At 33.4% G+C, this 13,667-nt stretch overlaps 3 protein-coding genes across 3 annotated transcripts; 2 read left to right on the top strand and 1 right to left on the bottom strand.

Annotated features, from left to right (window-relative positions):
- The first annotated feature begins 559 nt into the window (after positions 1–559).
- Positions 560–3,933, top strand: LOC105953007 (phosphatidylinositol:ceramide inositolphosphotransferase 2). The gene is made up of 11 exons (XM_012976619.2): positions 560–1,355; positions 1,513–1,602; positions 2,203–2,289; positions 2,386–2,454; positions 2,548–2,628; positions 2,718–2,789; positions 2,869–2,926; positions 3,024–3,126; positions 3,233–3,375; positions 3,472–3,590; positions 3,676–3,933. The coding sequence occupies exons 1-11, from the start codon at positions 1,323–1,325 to the stop codon at positions 3,754–3,756; spliced, it is 936 nt and encodes a 311-aa protein (XP_012832073.1). The 5' UTR covers positions 560–1,322; the 3' UTR covers positions 3,757–3,933.
- Positions 3,934–7,998: 4,065 nt separating this feature from the next.
- LOC105953011 (serine/threonine-protein kinase BSK6) lies at positions 7,999–10,966 on the top strand. The gene is made up of 10 exons (XM_012976624.2): positions 7,999–8,332; positions 8,445–8,656; positions 8,779–8,914; positions 9,101–9,234; positions 9,315–9,420; positions 9,544–9,629; positions 9,718–9,906; positions 10,013–10,183; positions 10,274–10,387; positions 10,478–10,966. The coding sequence occupies exons 1-10, from the start codon at positions 8,089–8,091 to the stop codon at positions 10,718–10,720; spliced, it is 1,635 nt and encodes a 544-aa protein (XP_012832078.1). The 5' UTR covers positions 7,999–8,088; the 3' UTR covers positions 10,721–10,966.
- Positions 10,967–11,060: 94 nt separating this feature from the next.
- LOC105953012 (mitochondrial import inner membrane translocase subunit TIM10) lies at positions 11,061–13,068 on the bottom strand. The gene is made up of 5 exons (XM_012976626.2): positions 12,780–13,068; positions 12,601–12,653; positions 12,292–12,330; positions 12,054–12,123; positions 11,061–11,315 (listed from the first exon to the last, which is right to left on the bottom strand). Exons 1-5 carry the CDS (start codon positions 12,822–12,824, stop codon positions 11,265–11,267), a joined length of 258 nt encoding a protein of 85 aa, XP_012832080.1. The 5' UTR covers positions 12,825–13,068; the 3' UTR covers positions 11,061–11,264.
- Between the last annotated feature and the right edge of the window lie 599 nt (positions 13,069–13,667).

Raw genomic sequence — 13,667 nt, 5'->3', positions numbered from 1 at the left:
ATCTAGAGTATTTAACTAAACTTGACACCACAAGAGTCAACATGTGAGAAAATTCATTGTTAAGGGGTGATTGTAATTATCCAAACATGAGAGTATTTTTTGTAATTTAACAGGACCTCAGGGGTGGCCGTAATTTATTTGAATAAAAAAATTTGTTAACAAATTGTAAATTTTCGGATCTAAGTTGAAGGAATACAAAATTTTTTATTTATATTAACCCATAATACAAATTGCACAAATATTGATATATAATATAATTTTGGAAACAAAATAAATCTTTTAGGAATTAAGATCGAACAAAAAATCAAAATAAAAAATATTATTCCAAAATTGAAAAAAATTTGTATGACAGACAGAAATTGAAAATTTTGTTTCAATTTCCATGTATGGTATGACAAAATTGTTGCACTAATTAAGGCAGGTAAAACTGGATCCATTAATCATGCTTAGTTGGTACACTAATTTTACAGCCCCTAATACAATAAAAACGATTCCATATATTCACTATTATTAATACTTTCCTTAATAAATAGTTCTTAAATTAAATATAAAATTCCTTAATGCAGGCTTAGGCCGGATCATGAAATTGATTTCGACCTGGCCAATGTAACCCACCACGTCAATAACTCGAATATTTAATAAAAAAAATATAAAAATTATAAAAGACCAAATATTTTATTTAATTTTGAAAAATAAATAGTTACAGACATAATTATTAATTCGATTTATTTATTTAAACCCCCCATTGTTTATTTATTTATTTGTATGCAACTTCCCCTTCCCTTCTCAACTGTCTCTCCGTGTTCAACTCGCGTTTTAGCAGACAAAGGAGACAAATCAAAACAAAGCTTAGTATATATTTAGTGAGAGAGAAAGAGAGAGAGAGAGGAGAGAGAGAGAGAGGGAGAGAGAGAAAACTACCATACAGAGATAAGGAGAAAAAATAAAGAAAAGTACAACCCCCTCCCCATACCCCAGTTTTCAACAGCCTTCCCTTTTTGTGATTTCAATTTCAATTTCAATTTCAATTCCAATAATTCAATTTCAAAATTACTTTTCCCACTGCCACTGTTAAAGATCGATAATTATCCTCAGATACCATCAATTTTGGCATCTGGGTTTTTCCCTCCTGTGGATCTTGAGCGGAATTCTCGAGAAAAGGTGAATTCTTGGTTTGAATTTGAATAAAAAAGAAAAAGAAAAAAAGAAAAAGAAAAAAAAAAAGATTATTACAAGAAGGATGATGGATGCTTGTTCTGGAAAAAGTTTGGTATTGATGTAATATGGCACTGCTGTTATTTTGGCTATCAAATAAATAGAAGATGTCTTTTTACATTCGCCGCGAGGCTTCAAAGGTTGGCCCTTTTTACCCCTACATTTGATTTTCTTTTTTCTTTTTAAATAAAGTGTTTTTGGGGTTAACTTTTTTTTTTTTTTTTTTTTTTTTTTTTTTTTTTATTTATTTAAAGTTTGGTTTTTTCTAATTTGTTTGTTATTTTTTGTGGTGTAAAGTCATGGAAGAGATTTTGTGCGGAAACCACAACAGAACTCAACCTACTTGCAGAAAATTGGAAGTATATTTTAGGAGGTCTCATTTGTCAGGTTTGTTCATACATACTATGTTTATGGTTGTGATCTCTGTCTGAGTTTATCTATGCTATGTCATAGATTTATAATGCATGGTGAAAATGTTGTGTTATGTAGTCTTTACTGAAATTCATTACTATCAAGAACCGGTACTTTGGAAAATGGGATTTCGATTGTGATAATTACTTATTGCTTTTGAGCTGTCGACGGTTCTATACATCAAATTTACCAATCTGAGTTAACGGTCGAAACCCGCAAAACAAAAAAAAAGAAAAAAAATCGGTGAAGGAAGGATTTCGATTTCGCTGTTGTGGGTTGCATATGAACAAGTAGGATAATAGGATATTAGATATAGTTATTTGTAATTGTATTACACTCAAGTAGTTATGGATTTGCCATGTTGTTTAAATATGGTTTTAAAGAACCTTTGCTAAATGTTATGACATAGAAACTAGGGAATATGATTTGTCGAATGACCACTCTGTAATCTGTATAGTGAGTCTGATGCATCCTTGTTCTTGTACAAAAGTCGGGATTTTCCTCGGGTTTCTTTGAAATAGTATTTTTATTCTAGATTCTAATACGTGGCGTCGTCCATATTTTTCCTGTCAATAGTACATTCATGGGCTAGCAGCTCGAGGAATTCATTATTTTCATCGGCCAGGACCAACACTTCAAGATGCCGGCTTCTTTCTTCTTCCGGTAAAAAAATAATAATAAATTTATTTAATTTCATTTCACTTCTTATATTACTTTTCGTGACTTTTTGCTTATGCTACAAACTTCGTTGAACTGTAGGAACTCGGACAAGAAAGAGCTTACATTAGCGAAACTGTGTTTACCTTCATTTTCGTGTCTTTTGTCTTGGTGAGATTTTTTCCTACTCGAAATATTTGTTCCCCCCTAAAAAATGTCGATTATGTTTGAAGTTCTAAATATTTGTGATGATGCTAAATGCAGTGGACTTTCCATCCTTTCATACTGAAGAGCAAGAAAATTTACACAGTCCTAATATGGTGCAGGGCTTTGGCTTTCTTAGTCGTAAGTGCAATTTTAATTCACAAAGAAATTAATTCTTTAATTTCTACGTATCTCGTAAATAATTCCCATATTTTTCTATGGGTTTTCAGGCTTGTCAAATTCTTCGGGTCATAACTTTTTACTCTACCCAACTCCCCGGTCCAAACTACCATTGTCGAGAGGTAAAAAGAAATAATAAAAAAAAAATTGTGCTAATAATATTTTCTTGATTTCCTAATTTCTTTATTCTGAATGATGTAGGGTTCAAAGCTTGCAACGCTGCCTCGTCCCGAAAGTATTCTAGAAGTTCTATTGATAGGTTAATTTTCTCTTGCCGTTTTACATTCACTTCTCTAATTGTTCAAAATTCTCGATATTTTGTGCTAAAGATTTATTTTCTTCGTCTGGTTATGCAGTTCCAAGGGGGATGCTTTACGGCTGTGGTGACTTGATATTTTCGTCTCACATGATATTCTCTCTTGTCTTCGTTCGGACATATCATAAATATGGCACACGAACGTAATTTTTCTTCAATTTATATATTTTTTTCTCTCTTTTTGTTAAGAGCTTTAAAAATTGAATTATTAACCATGGTTAATCTAAACTCGTTTTTCTGATGTGGCAGTTTCGTGAAGCAGTGTGCTTGGTTAACTGTCGTGATTCAAAGCTTGCTGATCGTGGCATCGCGTAAGCACTACACTGTCGATGTGGTCGTGGCATGGTACACCGTTAATTTGGTTGTGTTCTTTCTCGACAAAAAGTTGCCAGGTGAGTGAATTTATTACACTCCCCAAAATTTATCAAATTACCGTAATTTTTATCCGTTAATTGTTTTAATTAATTAGTTTGAAATACACGTTGCAGAACTTCCGGATCGTTCTAATGGATCCGCGACATTGTTCCTCCCGATAACAAAGGATAACAAGACTAAGGAAGAGAATCACAAACTCATCAATGGGAATTCCGGAGATTCTGCTGACTGGGTATTTATAAATATATTTAATAAATATATATAAATAAATTAGCTTCGATTATAATTTCTTATGAATTTTAATTTGGTTAAATCAGAGGCCAAGAACTCAAATCAATGGGAAGATTATGGAAGAAGGAAATGTTGTGCATGTTGAAGCTGTAATCAATGGTGTGTAAAGTAAAAGTTGCTGATCAAAAAACGTGTTTTACTTTCAACAGTTTCTTAAATGCGACTTTGTAATGAAAAGATGGCTTTTTACAGCTTGTGGGGGGGTGGGGTTGTATGTGGTCGGTAACAGCATATTGTATAATGGAATTCTTTATTTTTCTAATTTAATGATTATCTCCCACTTATTATTATGTTTTTTAATTTATAAAATCAAGAAAATGAATAGAGAAATTCTTTATGTCTGTCTGGTTTAAATATTGAGACAACAACATGGGATGCCCACACTTGTAATGAAATTGACATGTCTATTTTGCACATGCTTTTGACAGAGGGGAAACTTGTGATTTTGTCAGTTGTAATATTTTTAGTTGTTATTTTATTATATGAAATTTATATTTATATTATATTATTATTATATAGTTTTGATGTAGTGGCCACTTGCATCACATGCCAATGGGGGGTCTACTACGTTACATTATTTGGGATTCTGAGAAAAAATTGGCTTATCCCATGTGCTAGTTTTAGAATTTTTTTATTATTTTAATATTAATTTGTTACTTCTTAGAAATTAAAATTTATTTCCCTAAAAAAAAAGAAATTAAAATTTATCATTTGGAATTTTGTGGGACAAGAATAATTGTTTTTGAAATGTTGGAGATTTTATTATACAATAATTACTAATTATTTTATCAAAAAATAAATTTATGTGTGAAGATTATTATTAAATAATAGTACTAGTTACTTTAATAATAAAAAAAAATTAGGAGTCGTATATATTACTGAGTAATTGAAGATATATATGAGATTTATAAAAAAAAAAAAAAAAAATTAGTTGGAGGTTGTATAATGTCACAAATGGTAATTGGGCCTATGAATCCAATTTAATCGGTTCAAGCCCAGCCCGAACTGAATATATGGGCCGACCATATATATATTATATGATTCAAGAGTCCACTTCAATTATGAATTTATGAGATTATTTATTATTGAATATTGTGTACTACTACAGTACGTAACACATGTTCATTTTGTTCCCGGAACCCTAAACCTAAATTTCTCAATTGACTAACCGGCGTCGTTTCGAAATGGAACCTGAATCTTCAGCAAAAAGGCAGCTATTATCACCACCAAGTGTCTGTGTAGTTTTTCATTGCTTGGCCGGTAATCCCGAGACCGACGAATTTAAATTTTACATTGTCAATTCGAATTCGGATTTGGATTCATCCTCCGGCGGCGGCGGCGGCGGCGGCGATGAATTCAGGCATAAGGAACCCACTATTCGATTCAAATTGAAAGGAATTAATCCCGCGGCAGCTTTTTGTGCTCTAAAATCGACACTATATATTTTTGAGGGAGCTAAACACCACCACCAACCGGTAACCGGAAACGGCTGTGAAGGAAGATTTGCCGGAAAATTTGTGATACCTAAAGATATTTTAAATGGATCCGGTTACCTGTTGCAGAAAGAGGAGTTAGTTAGGATCAACGATATGCATGAAAACAAATTTTCACCTAAAGCAATTCCCACACCGGACGGTAATTATATTTTAGTGTTTTCGTCCGATATCCGTTGGATTAACGGTGGATTTTACAATGATAGTTTTGAGTTGTACGATGTTAAAGCGGACTCGTGGAAAGTTCTCCCGCGATTGCCTCCTCCCCCTCGCGTTGTGCATTTATCTCCGGGAATTGAAACATATGGATTCCAGACCGAGTCCCGTTTTCTGATTAAGAATGACATTGGAATATTTGTCCTCGATCTTGAAAAAGGTAGTTGGGACCAATTGTCGTCGGAATTGTGGCTATTTGATAATCCCCGTGGCAATTTTTTCGGGATCGATGGGTTTAGTTTCGCTCCCGGCTATGCTTATGATATTAGTGGAAGTGAATTCCAATATCCCCCGCTAACATTGTTTCCGGAAGATGATGACGAGGATGATGATGATTTGGTTCCAATGTATCTAAGACATCGTCGAAAAATTTATCCATACGCCGCACTCTTAGGTCGTAAAGATTGTGTTTTTGATATGGGTGTTGTGCAAGCACGGTGGCGTACAGACTGTATAACGAATACCGAAAATGTTCGAGTGATACTCGACATGTATCGCACTAATATCGACAAATTAAAAATCGATATGGAGAAATTCAAAATCGAGAGTGAGAAATACAACAAAGATAGGTTGAAATACGATGCAGAGGGTCGCCGGGGAGAAGAGCCCGTATTCGACACCGACCGGACTTTAAGCAACACCGCCGATGCGATTAAAACCTTCAAGTTTATGATTGATTTTGATATCTTTACTTATGGTATGGGACAAATGTATTTGTTTTCCATTTGAGCATTTTCCTCTCTCTCTGTTTTGGCTTTTGGCTTTTCCAAAGAGATTATTAATTTCCAATTAAGAGATTATTTCTAGAAAAAAAAAAAACAGAAGTTTTTGCAACCAGACAAGACATTACACATAGATATTGTTTGTTTTTGGAAACAATATTTGATTTGTTGTTCATATTATTACATTCATAGATATATATTCTTGTGTGTACATATATATATTATATTTGGCTTGTTATATACTTTGGGAAAAAATGGGTTGTACACAGCTAGTTATATATATATAATATATATGTTAAGAGGCATGTGCTCTCCTAATTGTTGATACTTTTGGGCGGCAAACTGTCTCAAAGATAAGGGGGCTGCTGCCCCCACCACCATCATTCATTCATTTTTTCATCAGGACTACCTATAATGCACCCAAATTTATTTAAGCATCAAATTCTATAAACTACAGTCAAACACATAGTTGTGTGTGTGTGTGTGTGTGTGTGTGTGTGTGTGTGTGAGAGAGAGAGAGAGAGAGAGAGAGAGAGAGAGAGAGAGAGAGAGAGAGAGAGAGAGAGAGAGAGAGAGAGAGAGAGAGAGAGAGGGTGTTATCATAATTGGGGTATAGTATATATAAGTATGTTAACGTACACTTTTATTTCCCTTTTGCATGCTCATTCTTTTACCCATTACATTGTAATGAAGAGGATGCATGGGGTGGGGGGGGGTGGGGGGTGGTTCATTGATCATAATTGCGGCATCTTGCCGGCTTTTGCCTCGGTGGAGTGTCAATTATTACAGGCTGCATTTGTTTGGGGTTGATTATGTATTTTAGCAGGGACCATTTTTCGGCTTTGTCTATGTTATCACCAATTAAACTACTACATGGGATAATAACTAATAAGAATGTAACAATAAATTTGGCGAAAATTCAGAAATTTTATTCCAATAATTTAAAAAGAAAATTGAGAATAAATAGGGTAGTGCCGTAGTCAAATAATATGGTAATAGAATATTATTATATAGTGAAAAAAGGACAGGTCAGGTCTGGAAATCAACTTTATTTAATTAACGAGTCTTTCCTAGATATCAAGTATAAAATTTAAATTATCAACTCATATAGTTTTAAATCATAGTACAAAATTTAAATTGTCAAAAGTTAGGTCTCGTGAAACTTTAACTAAAGAAGCAGACGAGGATTTGGTAACGTCACTGAATATTTTTTGAATATTGTCCTCTGCACTACAGAAAATGACCCTTTTTTCCAGCCATTTTTTAATTTAATTTATAATTTTTTTCACCATATTTATTAGCTTTACGCATTGAACAATTTTTTATTTATTTATGTGTTCATTGAATTTCTTTAATTCTCTTGAAAATTAAGTATGATTATCCCAAGATCCATCATTTCAATAAACCCTAAATAAAAAATTGCGTTTCACCTTCCATACTGGCAGCAGATCAGGAAAGAATTATGCCAGATACAAACTTCTTCCAGATATTCTGTAATTTAACCAAATAAAATAATAATCAAGGCAAAAATAAAAATAAAATAAAACGCCACCTACGAGATAGATAGAGAGAGAGAGAGAGAGAGAGAGAGAGAGAGCACAAAAGAGGAATGATGAGGAAGTTGAAAGGCAGCATAAAGCAGAAAGCTAAAACCAGGAAAAACAACACACACATCTCTCTCTCTCTCTCTCTCTCTCTCTCTCTCTCTATATATATATATATATATATATATATATATATATATATATATATATATATATATATAGATATATACTTTTTCACCAAAGTGGAACACATGAAAATTAAATCATCATAGTACTCAACACACACCAACTCCATGCTTTCTTTCTTTATATATATATATAAAAATATATATATAGATATATACTTTTTCACCAAAGTGGAACACATGAAAATTAAATCATCATAGTACTCAACACACACCAACTCCATGCTTTCTTTCTTTATATATATATATAAAATAATAATTAATAATTAATAATAATGCATGCTCTTGAATTATGTTGAAAAGCTAATATGCTTTTGGTATTTCTACCACCCAATACAATCACTATTTCTTCTTTCCTTAAAATCCCCAAAACCAAGAACACATTTTTTCAGTTTCATCAAATCTTTAATCTCGATACCATCATCATCATCTCAACAAAAAATGGGCGCAAGCTGCTCAAAAGTATCCTTCTGCTGGTGGCATTCTCACCTTAAACCCTCTGTTCTTCAATCATCCGATCTGGGTCAGTTTACTTTTCACCAATTTCACAATCTTGATTTGTTCTTTTCTGTGGGTTTTGCATAAAAATGCAGTCTTTATTTATTTATTTATTTTTTATTTTTGTGGGTTTGTAGAAAATGGGGAGAAGAATTCATTGCCAAGTTTCAGAGAGTTTACCTGGGAGGAGCTGAAATCTGCTACAAGTGGGTTTTCTTCGGAGAACATTGTTTCCGAGCATGGCGAAAAGGCTCCTAATGTTGTGTACAAAGGCTTTCTTGAAAACGAAGGCTATATTGCTGTTAAGCGCTTCAACAAATCTGCTTGGCCTGATTCTCGCCAATTCACTGTCAGCACAATGTTTTACTTTTGATGCCCCTAATTTTTTTATTTTATTTTCACCTGTTTTTGTAATCCAAAGTTTGGCTGTCTGAAATTGTCTTTTGACATGTGATTATTGGTTTAATGAAGGATGAAGCTAAGGCAGTGGGGAATCTCAGAAGTGAAAGACTGGCTAATCTGATTGGCTGTTGCTTTGATGGTGAGGAGAGACTGTTAGTGGCAGAGTTTATGCCTAATGAAACCCTGGCTAAACATTTATTTCATTGTGAGTTTTTTTCTGTATACTATTTGTTTATCTGTGTGTGTGTGTTTTTTTTTTTAATTTAAATCATGATCTTTAGAGGTGGCTGAGGTTGGTTTTATTGTTCCTAAAAGTTCGATGATTTGAAATTTGTTGAAATTGTTTTAAAATGTCATGGATTAGTGTATTGATCGTTGGAAATTGATTTAGGGGAAAATCAACCGATGAAATGGGCAATGAGATTGAGGGTTACTTTGTATTTGGCTCAAGCTCTCGATTACTGCAGTAGCAGAGGTCGAGCATTGTACCACGATCTTAACGCTTACAGAGTCTTGTTCGATCAGGTGAAAATTTGCTCTGCATATATATATATTTTTTTTCGTAATTTCAAATCATATAATATTGTATGTTTTCTCTTATTTAGGATGGCAATCCTAGGTTGTCTTGCTTCGGCCTAATGAAGAATAGTAGAGACGGCAAAAGTTACAGTACAAACCTAGCTTTCACTCCCCCGGAGTATTTGAGAACCGGTATAATCGTATTTCATATTTCATATATCAAGAATTGAGAATTTTCTTGAAATAATAATTACAGTTCTCGTGATTGATTTGTTGCCTCGTTGATTTATACTTTTAGTGATAATATTTATGCAGGAAGAGTAACTCCAGAAAGTGTAGTTTACAGCTTCGGTACAATGCTGCTAGATCTTCTAAGTGGCAAGCATATACCTCCAAGCCATGTACGGAAAACTAATTAAATAAATGTTTAATTAGAGTAATTCAATTAGTTATTAAACATTTATTTTTTTCCGATTGTCTTTTTTCTAGGCACTTGATCTGATCCGTGGCAAAAATTATTTGATGCTAATGGATTCTTGTTTAGAGGGTCATTTTTCGAACGATGATGGAACTGAGTTGGTTCGTATAGCCACACGTTGTTTGCAATACGAAGCTCGAGAAAGGCCAAACACTAAGTCTCTAGTCACTTTTCTCATGTCCCTTCAGAAAGAAACCGAGGTATTTATATATATGTATATGATGAAATATAATTCAAAAATTATTCTTTGTTTTCTTGATTTTCAGACGAATAATTTTTCGTGTTAAATTGATATGCATGAATTAGGTTCCTTCTCATGTTTTATTGGGAATCCCACAAGGAAACGCAAACTGTACGCAGCAGCAGCCATTGTCGTTGACTCCCATGGGTGAAGCATGCTTGAGAATGGATCTAACTGCCATACACGAAATATTGGATAAGGCTGGGTACAAAGACGATGAAGGAATTGCTAACGAGGTTTTCTAAATAATAATTAAAAAAAAATTATGAGATCGTTATTTTTTTACGAGTTAAATTAATTAATTTCTTTTTTTTGGATATATGCAGCTATCGTTTCAAATGTGGACGAATCAAATGCAAGAGACATTGAATTCGAAGAAGCAAGGGGATGCTGCTTTTCGAGCCAAGGATTTCACAACAGCCATCGACTGCTACTCACAGGTAATACAGTTATTATGGATAATGTAATGTAATAATAATTGTGATTAATGAAGTAATAAATAATACGAGTTTGTTTATGATGACGAACAGTTTATCGAAGGCGGGACCATGGTGTCGCCAACTGTGTATGCTCGGAGATGCTTGTCTTATTTGATGAGTGAAATGCCAAATCAAGCTTTGGGAGATGCTATGCAAGCACTTGCTATTTCACCAGATTGGTCAACTGCTTTTCATCTTCAAGCAGCTTGTCTTTTTACACTTGGAATGGAAAATGATGCACACGAATCACTCAAAGAAGCTACAAACTTGGAAGCCAAACGAAGCCGAAACTAAATTAAAAAAAAAAATCAAAAAATAGAAAGAAGTGTATAGATTTCTCCTTTTCTTGATTCGATTATCGTGTATTTAGCCTTTTTACCCATTCCGTTTCGTGAAAAAAAAAAAAAAAAAAAAAGACGAACACAGAAGTACTTCGAATTGGTTTGGTAGGTTTCGTATTTCCAGAAGTTGTGAACTACAGCTCGATTTTCTTGAGCTTTTTGTGAGTTGTGGAATGAAAATTCATTTGATTTCTTGATATATATTTTCTTTTTTCTAGATTTTTCCATCTGTTCCACATTATACCAAAACATATTCTTCAACACTGTAGTGAGTACAACAAATTCAACAAATATAAGAAAAAGCTCTTTAAATACTCTCGAAAATAGTCGATAAGATAATAAATAGTACTACATTGAAAAAGATATTCCTATGCGACTTACAAGTATGCAAATAATACCCGTCGAGCTTCAATTTTTTATTTGCTAAAAAAATGAGCTTGTTAAGCCCAATACAACATAATCCATGTATACTCATTTCAAAGTCAATATAGCAAAAGTTACATCGGAGGTCGGTTGTTTCCCAGAAGTTGGCCGACTAAGTTAGTCACCTGCATTAAATATATGAAAACCGTCAAAAGGGCATGCAGGAAAAATTACCAAAAGACTTGTAGAAATCAATGAAATAAATATTTCTATGCTCTAGAAACGTTCGTAAAAGGGTATGGTCCACGCAATTTCTATTGGGAAGAAAATGATGTAATAGAAGTTGGATAACAAATAAGCTTCTTTATTACAAACCTGTAACTTTATTTCAGCTACATTTTATTCTTAAAACAAACATCATAGATAAATGAAACGAAACTTATAACGACGACAGGTGTTACTGCAACCACAGTACTTCTTTCTTCAAGAAGTTACCATCTTTAACTTCCACTACTGAATTCCACATTCACTAAATTAGTAACAGAGCCATGGAAATTAACACACGGTTAAATTTCAAAACTGCTTATAATGTTTGACTTCGAATGAATATAATTCTCCATGAAATTGTTGCACGTTTAATAAGTGGCAGCTACTTTCTAGTTCTATAACGACTACATCTTTGATTTTGAAATTGATGCGTTGAATAAGTAATTAAGAATTCACAAGGTTCGGTTCATTTCCTATATAAGACTTATGTTTTAAGCTCCTAAGAGAGAAAACTAACACTATACAAAACTAAAGGGCATATACGCGTGTAGAATACACTAATAGGTAATAAACGAACACCTGGATCGAAAGCCTATGACAATAGATATCAATAAGCTTATGAATACAAAGTGAATCGTAAAAGAACAAATACTCACCTGCCAATACTTTGAAACACAACGGTCAATGCAACTGTTTTCACCCATGTTCAACTCAGATTCCTTGTACCTGAAAGCATGACAATCTCACTTCCGTAAACGACTCACATAGATGACTCTAATTAATAGTCACACACACAAAAAAAAAACCATTTGTTATATGATACAAAGTAATATTTCTACAACTTAATAATCCAATTCAAGCTTCAACGAGAAACATAGGATCTGCAATTCTTACTTGTGCTCGACGCATTTGCTGAAACACGTGTGGGTAAGCCTGAATCAAATGAAGGAATCATCAGATAATTACACCAGGAAGAGCGGTGGAAAAAAAACTACTTCCGCAAATCGTAATTATTAAACAATTAGGAACTCCCAATTCAGGAAAAAAAAATAATTATATTTCCTAGTGAACAACAATCATAATTACAATCCAGCATTGAGCAAATACACTAACTAAACAGTATTAGACTAAAGCAAGAAAAAGTGAACAAAACAGCACATATGGAGCAATTAATTAAAAATAAATAAAAATCTGAAAACCTACTTGTTAAACATATCCACCCTATATTCCATCTCCTTCTCCATCATCCCAATAATCTGTGCACACACGAACAAAATAAATCAAAATTAAAATAAATATGAATCAAAAGCCCTAATTTCCGAAATCTCATTACACAGAATCCGCCCAATCTTTGTACTGTGAGAGATCATAGAAGAAAGTACCTGCTCTCGCTCAAAAGCGGATGGAACGGCGTTGTTTGCAGCCATTGGATGGATCTCGAAATGGAGAAACAGAGAAATTTAACAAATTAAAATTCAATTATTTTGAAGCCTAATAAATAAATGAGAATGAAAATCTGGATTGGCTTGAACAGTAGAAAAAGGTTTACTTAAACCCTAAATTGAGGCAGACGAAACCAAAGACGTCTACAAGCATAGATTTATGGTGTGGAAGGTCATAGCGTATTAGCGTGCGCCTTACTAGATCTACACCGTTCATTAGCGGTCCTACGTGGAAGGGAACTTCATCTACCTTTAAATGATGAATATGGGCTATATAATATTTGATAAGGGATTTTATTAAGACTCAAAATTGGGCTTTCATAAGAAATTAATTGGGCCTTATGCGCCTAAGTCCATCAAATTTCAATTTCGCACGCTTTCAATCATTGTATAAATTATGAAAATCAATTTCGCATGCTTTCAAATCATTGTATAATTAAAAGGTAAATTATGAAAACCTCCTTGGACTTGGGATAAATTACGAAAAATACCCCACCATCTATCCGTAATTACCAAAATTCCTCCGATGTTTGTTTTTATCTTACACCGACCCCCTTATGGTGTAAATTTTCACAGCATCTTTTTTATTCCAATTAATATTTCCCGATAAATGTCAATTCTACCTCTGCAAACCGAGCATTTCTTTATGCTATTTTTAAAAAGACAAAAATTCCCCTCAAATGGGTAATGGCATACTAAAAGGTGTGAAGTTGTTTATTTAAGAACAAGTAAAGATTTTGTGTCATAGCTCCATAACATAAAGAAATGTCAAGTCTGTAGAAGATTTCAAGAAAATCACACAAAAAGGGGGTCAATGTAAAATGAAAA

This window comes from Erythranthe guttata, chromosome 10 (genome assembly GCF_056151865.1).
Source record: "Erythranthe guttata isolate IM_541 chromosome 10, IM_541, whole genome shotgun sequence".
Taxonomy (NCBI): domain Eukaryota; kingdom Viridiplantae; phylum Streptophyta; class Magnoliopsida; order Lamiales; family Phrymaceae; genus Erythranthe; species Erythranthe guttata.
The sequence above is the reverse complement of the archived record's forward strand: the minus strand, read 5'-3'. Positions and strand labels throughout refer to the sequence as shown.